This window comes from Pagrus major, chromosome 15 (assembly GCF_040436345.1).
Source record: "Pagrus major chromosome 15, Pma_NU_1.0".
Classification (NCBI taxonomy): domain Eukaryota; kingdom Metazoa; phylum Chordata; class Actinopteri; order Spariformes; family Sparidae; genus Pagrus; species Pagrus major.
The window spans coordinates 26,155,083-26,167,383 of NC_133229.1; the positions used below are offsets into that span (position 1 = coordinate 26,155,083).

Here is a 12,301-nt window from a genome sequence, read left to right on the forward strand (position 1 = left end):
GGCTGATCGGGATAATGGAAAGGTTGAACACCCATTAACCCTGGGGCCCAGGCACTGGGAGGAGGAGGAGGAGGGTGTCTGTGTGTGTGTGTGTGTGTGTGTGTGTGGGCACGCATGGGACTGGGGTGGAGGGTGCAGGGTCGAGGGTAGGAGAGGGCTGCTTGGGAAGAGAGATTCACCCCATGGTCTCCAGTGGCACACACACACTCCCACACACACTGATTGAAATAATAGCATTCTTATAGACACACTCTTTGTACGTGGAAGTTCAAACACAGGCTGAGAAGAGTGTGTGTGTGTGTACACTTGAAGGACACGTAGGCACGTAACTTCTTTGCAAACACACGAACACCTCTAAGTGCCAGAGCAGCTGATATCTACCATTGTTATAATTAAAACGGCAGTGTGTTAGATCAATATTCGGATGTCTCTGCGGAGAAGAGAGGACAGCAGAGAGTGTGTGTGTGAGAGGTGAAGAGGAGGGAAATTTAAGCCTCGAGAGAAGAGCTCAGTGAGAGATTCATCGAAGACAAGACAGTAGAGACAGAAAGAAGTCAGATGAACAGGAAGTACAAAGAGACCAACCCTGGACTCCCCTATTTCACCTTACCAAGCTCACCTCTAAGGCTTTATAAAGCAGGTGTGACTCACTTTAACGAAGGTGCTAACAACTCTCTGCAAAGACAAGTATGATGTGGCAGAAAGAAAATGACAAACCTCCTCTTCAAACGGTCTGCGAATATCGAGCTCCGTCGGTGAACCTCGGTCCTCCTCAGCCTTCCTCAGATCCTCGGGATTAGACTTCTGTCTCTTCACCTCTGGTGGGACGAAGGACATGAAGGACGAAAAACAGGAAGTAAAGACATTCACAGTGAGATACAGACAGAAGTAGACAGATTTATTTAATTCATAGCATGTAAGTGTGAATATCACAGAGATATCACAAGACTTATTTCTAGTTTATTGATATACTTCTGTCAAACAAGCAATGAATTCATCATATTTAGAGGCAACCTCCAGTTCTTTTAGTGACTGAGCTGAGCTGTAACTGTCCTTTTTTTTTTTTTTAAACATAAAACCTTTTCTCCTTTTTCATGAGATTTATTCTGCCGTTATGGATGGTTCGTATGGCTTGAAATGTATTAAGAAGAGTGGAAATTTGAAGTAGCGTTTATTTGCTTTTGACAGAGATAACCGTCTGTGCACGTCCTGCCATTTACCTGCTCTCAGGTGTGAATTGGATGTATGCAAATCATGCATTGCTGAGTGCAAATATACCTCCTTCTGTAAATACTGTGTGTATTGTGTATGTTTGTATCACTGTGTGTGTTGCATTGTCCCCACCTGGTCTGTTCTCCACATACTGGCTGAAGGACTTCAGCTGTGTTTTCCTGACTGCAGAATCCTTGTTGAAGACTACGGGACTGCGTAACCTCTCTGTCGCTCTGCGCAGCCGTTCTGCTCGCAGCTCCTCAGCGTTATTCTGTCAAAGGCAGAGAAAATGTGCATTCATGCCGCAGGAATACAATAGGCTGCAAACAGGAAGTTGAGGATACAGTATTTGGACCACATGAAGGGTTTAGGTGTGCAAAAAGGTGTCTGATTACAAATAACTGCTATAAATAACTGTGTTGCAATAGAGGAAATAGAGTACATGTGAAGCCATGTTGTTTTGTTTATTTGCCCTTTTCTCAACATGTAAAACAACTGATGAACACAAGAAACTTCAAGAAGTACAAAGAGACTTCTAAATAATCACTGTAGTTGAATTACACTTCATATTATTAACTTTAAAAAACAATGTCAGCAATTACTCTGCTGCCTCTCAACATCTCATCTATTATTCTGTGAGCCTCTACAGCCACTTAGATCAGCTCTCAGACTGTTATTAGGCAGCCGTTTCAGTATTTCACAGCTGCTGTGATTATTGTGATCAAACACACACACACAGACACACACACACGCCCCATTAGTGCACTTGTAAACATGCACGCAAATGTACCTACTGACAGGCCATGAGATGAATCTGGTAGACGTTGATATTTAGCTACATTGTAGTTTGTGTGAACACCTCACTCACACACTCCCACTCACAGTCACTCACTAACTCACACACACACACTCTCTCTCTCACACACACACACACACACACCCATTCTCTTCCTCACTCATGAGAGAGACAAAAAGGAGGCAATTAACTTGACTTTCAACAAAACCCCGAGCCAGAAAATATATTCAGATTATGCAAAATGCAAAAAACCGCTATTGTTTTCAAAGTGAACATGTGTTAAAAAGCTACACGCTCGCTTCTCCCACTATCAAGAATGGCATGCAGAAATGCTTTATTACCAGGCCTCCAAATATGCCAAGCCGAGTGGAAAAGAAACCGACTCGGGCTAAGATTGACGTTGTGGCAACGTTAATAAGACGGCGAAACGTGTAATAAAGTCGACAATTAGGGCAAACATGTTCCACTGCTTGAGACGGAGGGAGATAGTCAAGCAGGGTGTGTGGAGCGAGGAGAGCTAATAGAGACAGTGTGGGCGGGGAACGAGCTGTAGATGGGGAGTTGTTAGTTTAGCTTCAGATTATTGACTTTCAAAAACAATGTCAGCAATTAGTCTGGTCTCACTTTGTTTTGTCTATTAGTCAGCTTCAACCAGCCTCTTCAAACCCCGTCAAGTCAAATCGAGGCAAATTTATTTATGAAGTGCTATATACAAAATGCCCAATTAAACATTTAAAATTATAAGGCCAGAGCCTGGATGTGTGGAAGCGTGACTGTTTGTGTGCATATAAAGTTTAAGAGACTACAATTAAATTACTGATTGCAGGAAAAGTGAAAGGCCTTCTCTCGCTCTGCTGTTTGAGAGTCTGATGTTGTTTTAATTTCGTAAAAAAATAAAATGAATCTCCCCATCTTCTACTGACAAGTAACAATCGCAATAATGTGTTCTTCTGTGCCAAATCAATTTTTGGTTCCATTAATGTTAATGTGCGACTTAACTAGTTACAGGATTTGTCTATAAGGAGTTGGGAAATCGTTCTTCCGACTTTGGTGTGTTCATTTTGTGTCATGTGGGAATGTGGGAGCAACATGGACGCAAAAAAGAAGTTGTTTTTCATTTTATTGTTCAGAGCTTTCAAATAACACGTTGACAGCCGTTTCCAGTATTACATGCATAATGACTATACAATACATGACTTTGGTAAAAGTTTCTTACAATCACCCAATGTTCACAGATGTCCGCTATGTTTCTGCATCATGTGATTTCAACTTGGCAACTCGTGTACCATAATTTTCTCCGTTTTTCCAAGTTGACTTGAGAGGGCATTCACGTGAACTTTCGAAGTTGGAAAAATGTTTTCCCCGATAACTCCAACAGCACTCGAACAGACAGTGATGGTCACTGTGGTCATTTTGACCAATGAGTTTGTTACAAAGTTCGGTTTCTCAAATCTGTCCCGAGTCCATCTTCTCATCACTGATACTGCCTTTGAATTTGATGATCGAAATTAGGCGTTCAAGTGACTGATTTTATGAATATTTCTTAGGTTTGTTTGCAGGAGAAGTGCAACAATCATTGATAATTGGACGTCAAAGGATTTATTGGATTAATGTTGCTGTCCTTGTCATATTTTCAGGTTTTTTTCCTACATTTCAGTGTGTTGACTGGTAAAAACTGCAAGCCCCTGCAATATCCACAGGGAAATGTTGATTTAGCAGAAGAGTTAATCCCTGGGGAGACTGATTAGGACACTGAGGCTGTCTCCCCAATTATTACTTATTGTTTAACTGTTGTGAATCTGACTTGGTGAGCGGAGGTTAAACAGCGCTGTTACATTCAGGGTTCCTGAAAAAAACTGATGCTGTTCCACGTGTCCTGGAAGGCTTCAATGTCCCGGACAAATGGGAGAAACACTGGTCAAATATTATACAATATAAAATATATTATTTAATATTAATACAAATGTTATCTTTACTTTGGTTGGACATTATGACTGGTGAGATTTGAATATGTGCAGAAACGCTGGCCACATTACAACCAGACCTGTATGAACACCTATAAAAAAAACTCCTCTACTGGCCTTCAACACCTTCTTAAAAACTATAAAACATCTTTCTCTCTCTCAATCACAAACACCTGCCCACTTGGCCACAGCTCCGTCTCCCATTTACACTCTGGGACAAGCAGATATTGGGGTCCCCCCTCCCTCCCTCTTTACACTCTTTCTTTCGCTCTCCCTCTTTATCTCTTATCTCTGCTATCATCGCGGTGGCGGTGGTGAGTCAGTGCTTTTGGTGTGTGCGGTCTGTGAATGTGCATGCAGGGGGCTGCGTGACTAACGTTGCAGTCTGCTGAGCGTCGCATGCCCTTATCGTGCGCTACCAAGGCTGCGCATATACACAATCGCTAATGAGAGGGAGTGAGAGTGTGTGTGTGTGATGTTCCTGCAGGTCGTTCCACCCGCCTGAAGGACTTTTGGGATGCCCAATCCTCATGGGACGAGACAATTTATCCTTTTTATTTAAAGGACAGAAAAAGTAAACTCATAAAACTGCACATAAACATATTAATGCACATTTATTAATTGTTATGTGTTGAGTATATTAATTTTGTGCAGCTTCAAATTGATATCGTTTTAGTGACAATACAGTAAATGACACAAATTTTTAGATGAGTATAAATGATGGATAAATACTGCATAAGACAATACTGTTACAAGATGAAAAAGTGATGCTTGGCTAATATAAAACAGAAGACTTGTGGAGTTAAAGCAACTGCAAATTGTTTTGTCAATAGACCTGGTTACCTCCTGCTGTTATATTTCAAAACAAGTTACACAAGTCATAGTTTAAAAGAAGTCTGAGCTGGGCTGGAAACTGATTTTTGAATACCCGATCAAGGTATCATTTCACAGCATACGTTGATCGATACATTATGACTATTTCATGATGTCTGACAAAGAATCATACCTGTTGCATCCTCATCCCTAGTTCTACGTCATTAAATTCAACATTAACTTCTGTTAAGACTGGCCAGATAAGCAGTTAAATATAATGCATTTATAAGGGGCCTTTAACTTGAGAGCATGTAATACATCACGTTCACCCTGAACTACCCACACATTGATACTCTGATGGCGGTGGAGGAGCCATGTAAGGCGCTGACTCGGGAGAAGTTTATAGTTCATTTAAAAATAGTATGGTGATTTAGACAGGGGTTAGGTGTCAACCGAATGGTGATTCTACTTCTGTGAGGGTCAAATGGTAACACACACACACACACAACCACACACTCCTTTGGCCATAAAGGACTAAGCCTTTTAGGCTTTGAACACAAGAGGGAGTTTATGTGAATCGATGATCAAAGACACCCTGTGTTGCCATAAGCATGGAGGGATTCACTTGTACTGACAGCCACACACACACACACACACACACACACACACACACACACACACACACACACACACACACACACACACACACACACACACACACACACACACACACACACCTTATACCACTTGACATTCAAAATCAATTAAACTGATGTTAAGACTGGCTGACTACTTGTTGACTCAATATTCACATCAGAAGATACAGACACATTGAGCAACAACCCCCTACTCCACCTATACACACACACGCAACAACTGTCTGAAAAGGTCATAGTCAATAGACGGGGACTGCTACATGTTATGTTGAGCATTATGATGCCAGTGTGTGTGTCTCATGGCTTTAGACGGACTCATATGGACACGAGAGGGATAAACTATGGTCTTACATGAAGTGGTCCGACTGACTGATATGTACACAGGGTCAGCCGGCTGACAACCGGGGTCAGTCGGACCTGATTGATTGGATGACCCTTTGATGGCGTGGAGAGACAGAAAGAGAGAGAGAGAGATAAAAGGAAAGAGAGGTGGGGAGAAAAAAGAAAGAAAATAAAGACGCCCGGTGGATGTTTTGAGGTGAGTATGTGCGTACCTCGAGTCCCTCTGCGGGGCTGAGTGGGGAGGTGGAGGAGGCAGTGGGCGAGGATGAGGAGGACGTGGAGGATGGGGATGAAGGGGAAGTGACTCTTCTTGGGCTGACGTCCACCAGCTTCTTCAGCTTCAGATCCACATGCTTACTGTTTGTACCTAGAGAGAGAAAGAGGGAGAACAAGAGGATAATGAGTACAAAGAGTGTATGTATACATCAAAAATACGACGGAACATAAACAGAATATAAAAGAGCAAAACAACTACAAAGAAACTACAGTACAGACATTTGAAATGAACAAAGACTGACAGTATACAACACACACACACCGACACTCTTAGAAAGTTAAAAAGACGAGAAAGGTGAGACAACTTAGTTTGCATTCATGTACACACACACACTTGGGCAAAGCCATTGATAAGGAACATATACACACCAACACATGAGTGGGAAGAGATATACAGAATACTGTATATATATGATGTGAGAGAGAGATAGAGATCTGGACAGACTCTGCAGCCTTAAGTCCTGTTTGTACTGCAGAGAGCTGCTGAGGAACTGAGTGTACAGTGATATCACCACAGTGAGCACAGGACAAGATGGAGGGAACGAGAGAATGATTCATCTTTTAAGTGTTTGTTCTTTCACTGTCTTTCTCAAGAGTTTATAATATTTAGTTGATCCCCATTAATAAAAAGTAGGTGGTAAAATGATTACAGCAGTATAAAGCAAAACAATTCAACACTGCCACAAACTACAGCCTCCAAAATGACCATAAAGTTAAATCAACAGCTGTCTAAAATAGTTTCAGTAAAAAAATTAACATCATAACCTAAATAAGAATTTTTAGAGGGCTGTTATTTTAGGCCTAGTCCACGCGATTATTTTAGAAAAAGGGTTTAAAAAACACGTCAAATCCGTCAAGTAGGGGTGTAATGATCCATCGATTCAGATCGATATATCGATTAAAAGGTGCAATATGTAAGAATTGGACATCTTTTGATATATACTCCCAACAAATAGGGAGAGCATATCACCAGAGAAGCTAACTGCTGCTAACGGTATTCTGTTGATGACTTTAGCTACTGTTAATCCCTAAACCCTAATCAACTTTACACTGAATTTTTACTTATGGTTGTTTTTAGGTTAAGAACTCCTGCCTCTCATTCCATCTATCAAACCTAACCTTCTCCCTACTTTTACCTCCATCCATTCCTAATTTGTCTGTTCTAGTCTTTCTTCCCTTCCTGCTCCTTCATTCTCTCTCTCTGCCTTCTAGTAGCTCCGTACAGCTTTATTTTCCAGGGACTGGTAACCACAGCTCCCCTGCCAGGACAGACCACTGCACTGAGGAAGATGAAAGAACAGGAGGGCAACCGTTTCATGTGTCACCTCCCTCTGTGACACACACACACACACACATATCCAATGATGCATGCATACAGATGCCAGACATAGACACACTCTCTTTAACTTTGTCACCACAAACAGACAAGGACATACGAAGAAACACATGAACGGACTCACAAACAGTGTACACTAAAACAGAAGCACCATTTACAGAGTGGAGGAGGTGGTTTGAATGATCTGGGCAGCGACAAAAACGGAACATTTACAGACTGAAGTGGGGTATCAGCTACTTCACTGTTACAATCATCTCCATCCACTTCTTTCCTGACTACATAAAAATAACCACCAACAAAGAAGAAAAAAGGGAGACACATAAAAAACAAACAGTGCAGAGATATTGCACTTCAAAGCTGCAGGAAGCATTCGCCCGTTTTCATGTTTGTTTCTTCTGGTGCCTCACTGTACTCTCACCTATCTCACATCGGCAGGAAATTGAGGAAGCAAATAAAATAAATTAAACACAAAACAAATTAATTAGTTTTACCTCTGAAGATTCGAGCAAATGCTTTCCTGAAGATATGATTTTATTTTTGTCTGGGGAGCACTTTTCTGAGTTTATTAATTACTACTTAAAGAAGTTTCTCATGAAAGAGAATGTGGGAAAAACACCAACAAGACCATGACACTCAACAAATGTGTATCGTAAGTTAGCTCCTTCTATATGAAGCACCAATGCGTATGGAGCTAGTAGGATGCAGGGGACAGAGGGGGAATAGAGGATAATTCATGATGATGCACTGACAGATAGACAGCATGCACTTAAGCGAGTGGCTGAATGATGAAACGAGGCAAAGTGTGAGCGTAAGAGAGTAATAAATAGTACAAAGTGAGTAAGTAAAAATTTAGATTAGGGCAGTTTAGACTACATGACTGGTCTTAAATAAATGCTTAAACTGCATTGCTTTGGAAAGATCTGTTCACTGGGTGGAGGAGATAAGGTGGGGTATCAAAAAGACACAATGGGAGAAACATTTGCACTTTCGTTCTGTTTGGATGGGATATAACATCGCAGCAAATCTTTAGCAAAATTATTTTGGTTTGCCTGATCATTATCTGGTAAATGCTTGTTTACAAATTGATATTGATATCTTGTCGTATGTGTCGCTAAAAAGATCATTAGCATAAAGAGTGTAACAGATTTAAAATATTCATATCTGAGTTAATTTTCGAGTGATTGAGAAACTGGTCCCGTAGTAATTAATTGACCCATTCAAGTGGTTGTCTGATGCCAGAAGTTCTGTTCATACTCTCAATGATTTTATGAATGGAAAAGGAGAATTCAAGAAATAAAGAATTTGCAAGTAATTTGGGTATGTATGACAGCAAGATGAAAAACTGACCACTGAACATGCAGGAAATACATGAAAGAAGATCCAGGCAGGTGAAACAGTTAGTTAGAAGAAGGCAGACAAGACATGCAGCGCCGCACAGCCGCAGCCAGTGATTTTACCCAGAGAAGTTAGCTCAGAGCCAGGGTTAGTAAGCTCCAGGGGCCCCTGGGTACTGGAGGTGGTTGGAAGAAGAGCCTCCAGTGGCAGTGGGTTAGTAACCAGTGCAGACGCAGACGTGGCAGCAGCAATAGTAGTATCATCATCATCATCATCATCATCATCATCATCATCATGATCAGCAGCAGCAGCAGCAGCAGCACCACCACCACCAAAATGGAGCTGCTCTTCCTCAGCCCTCCCCTCTTCCTCATCCTCACCCCTTTCACCATCAACGGCATCATCCTCATGATGACCTCTCACTCCATCCAAAACATCTGTGGATATGGAGTGGGACAGAGGGAAGGAAGTGTTAGAAAGGAGAGGAAGTGAGGATGTCAGAAAGGATTTGAGAGGGATGAATTTAAGAGAAGTGAAAGGAAATGTGTTAACGGAATAAAAAAGACCAAAATGAAGACATGGAGAGGAGAGAAGGAAAAAAAAATCTTGGTTAGTTTGTGTTAACAGCAGTCTGTGATAAGAGCACATGTGAAGTGACCCGATTCAGTAATCCTCGTCTTAAACGTCTCAAAAAGTATAATCCACCATAACATGTCCTCTCCCCTTCGTCTACTTAAGCATTCCAGCACACTTGATGGGATGATGACACTCATTCTGTTTGCAAAAAGATCATCACCCAATGTGTAGTGCACTCATTAGACTTCGTGTGTCTCTGCAGGGTTGTTATTGTGTGTGCAACTAATCAATAATTCTCATATTTAGCAAAATAAATAGCACAAAATGGCAGCAGATTCCACCTGAGTGATGAGGAGGGACTGTGATTGATTAGTGTCTGTCTATGTCTTTGGGCTCACAAATATCTGACACACACAGTGAAACTGAGACCTCCGTTTAAATCCCCTCATTCAGAGATCTGCTGCCTGCCTTTCTTGTTCCACATAAAAGAGGTAAGGCAAACAAAAACCGAAAAAACATGAAAGCACATATTCCATTAAGTCTCCTGAGGGGCTCAATAGAAACAACAGTGTCTCCACATTAGGACTAAAAGAGAAAAAAACATGTTAGCAGAAACTCAAATGGAGACCTGAGCAGCTCTAGCTGCATGGATAACCCACCATGGATTAAAACAAAACAATCGGTATACAGCGTCTGACATTGCAGGCTCCCTCCTCTGCTATTTACTACTTGGTGGGTAGAGAGACCGAGAACAAAGAGAGAAGGAGGGAGAATCACAATAACAGCATTTCCTGTTTTTTTTTTGTTTTTTTTTCTAATTTGCTAGCTACGATGCGGAGCGTGCTTGCAAGCGCTGTTCCTGCGTGGCTGGCTAGGGCCTAATTAATGGGAGGCCATGGTGATGGAGTTTGGAAAGTTTCTTTGCGGGCAGACACTTGGAGGGGGCAGCCCGAGCTGCATTAAAGGACCGTGAATGGTGTTGAGGGGAGAGAGGGAGAAAGGCAGAGAGAGGGAGAGAAAAAGAGAGTGTGGGGGCTAGGATTAGCCGTTCTGCTCGGCAGGCCTTGTGTATCACAGCCAACAGCATTTCTCTCTTCTCCTCACCTCCTCCTCCTCCTCTCTTGTTCCGTTCTTTCCTCCAACTCCATTTTTAATGAGATCAACAATTAGTCCAATTCAGAAAAGCTGAAAGAGCAAATAAATCAAGTGCTACCCTCCCTCTGCCTCGCTGTCTTTCTTCTGTCGTTTCACCTAACAAGTTGCTGATCTCACTTCTTCTTGTTTAGGGTTTATTAGTTTTCGATTTGTTTCCCTCATCCCTTTTCTCAACTCCAAAGGCGGATATTCTGACCTACCTACTTGTCCTTCTTCCTGTCATTCTGTATATAATCCTGTCACCAGAGCTGCAATGATTGGTTGATCAATCAATTAGCTGATTGACAGAAAAATAATTGGCAACTACTTTGATAATTGATGATCGCTTTGAATCATTTCTGAAGCAGACATGCTGAACCTTTTAAATTGATTATGAGAATAATTGTTAGTTCAGAGCTATGACAACTAATCGATTAGTTGTCAACTATTAAATTAATTGCCAACTATTTTTATAATAGATTAACTGCTTTGAGTAAATGTTTCTTCACTCCTCTATGACAGTAAACTGAATATCTTTGGGTTGTGGACAAAACAAAACATTTGAGGACGTCATCTTGGGCTTAGTGAAACAATGATTAACATTTTTCTGACATTTTACTGACAAAGTAGTTGTTAGTTGCAGCCCTACTTGTCACTTAAATGTCTTTCTTTCATCCCTTATATCTCTCCTTTCTCAACCATTAACAGGCCATGTGTTAATGTTGTGTTCATTCCTACTTTTAAAATATCAAGAGGCTTCTTCCCTCTTTCTCTTCACCTATAGTACTGATACTGCATTCTCAACTTTACACACTCGTCATCCTCACCCGTCTTCAATCTCACCTCTCATTTGCATGCAGTGTACCCGATCTACATGAACAGTACAGCAAAAGAGGGTGTAATGTGGAAGAATCTGAAACAAACAACTAGAGACGCCTAATAATGGTCATTATAATAATAACCCCAATTTCAAGGAAATGGAAAGCAGTGGGAAATGTGTGTGGCAGCAGTTGCTACCCCTGCAAGCCATCATTAGAAGTGTTTGGTGTTTTGAGCATAATTTGGACGCACTATGTGTTGTGTTGATTAACAATTACTGGGCGAACAAGACGAGGGAGGAGTCGCGGGGGTAAATTGCGGTTGTAAATATGAGGGTGGTGCATTTTAGACCCGCGGCCGGACTCAAATGGCATTTTGTTTTTCTCTGAGGATTAAACAGAACCCCTTTAGAGAGCATAATGGAAATGTGAGAGTCATGGCATGTGTGGATGAAGAAAGTGAGTGTATGTTAAAAGCATGCTAGTGTGACTTTTCTTTTGTATTACAGTTAATGACTATTAGTGAGATTTATGGGTGTTAGCAAGTGCGTGCGTCAATATAAGGCCTTCTTATCAAACTCAGAAAGTATGTTCATAAAAAAGTTAAAAAGCTGCGTGTGTGCTGACCTCCAGCAGGGCTAGCTTTGCTGCCCTTGCCTCTCTCCATGCTGGACGAGTCCAGCAGGCTCATGTCGGACATCTTTACTCCGGATCGAGCCTCAGCTATCAGCTGCCTGGCTCGCTCTCTCAGCTGTCTCCGCCGCTCTGCGTCCCGCTCCTGCACACAAAAATATGAACAAAAACATGAACAAGAGAGTTTCAGTGACTCTTGTGGAAGTAAATATTAAAGCAACATTATGTTACTTTGTTTTTATCTTAAAATAACAGCTTCAAAATCATTTTGATGGTACAGTGTCTTGTAAAAGAGTGAATGGTGTCTCAGGGGGCACCAAATCGCACAAAATGCCAATTTCTACGTAATGTTGCTTTAAAGTCGCTACACACACAGGTTTATATCACATGACCCGATCAGTTTTTTTGGC

General features: G+C 41.5%; 1 protein-coding gene across 3 annotated transcripts in view; it reads right to left on the reverse strand.

Annotated features, from left to right (window-relative positions):
• Positions 1–12,301, reverse strand: part of ehbp1 (EH domain binding protein 1) — a 151,343-nt gene that overhangs the window by 39,764 nt on the left and 99,278 nt on the right. The window contains exons 16-20 of one of the 3 annotated variants that reach the window (XM_073481834.1): positions 11,886–12,036; positions 9,111–9,167; positions 5,996–6,150; positions 1,345–1,483; positions 718–818 (exon numbers count right to left, since the gene is read on the reverse strand). In XM_073481834.1, the coding sequence (XP_073337935.1) occupies positions 718–818; positions 1,345–1,483; positions 5,996–6,150; positions 9,111–9,167; positions 11,886–12,036 (603 nt within the window). Of the gene's footprint in view, positions 1–717; positions 819–1,344; positions 1,484–5,995; positions 6,151–8,852; positions 9,168–11,885; positions 12,037–12,301 lie in introns of all 3 variants that reach the window. The other 2 variants (XM_073481833.1, XM_073481835.1) reach the window with 2 other exon arrangements.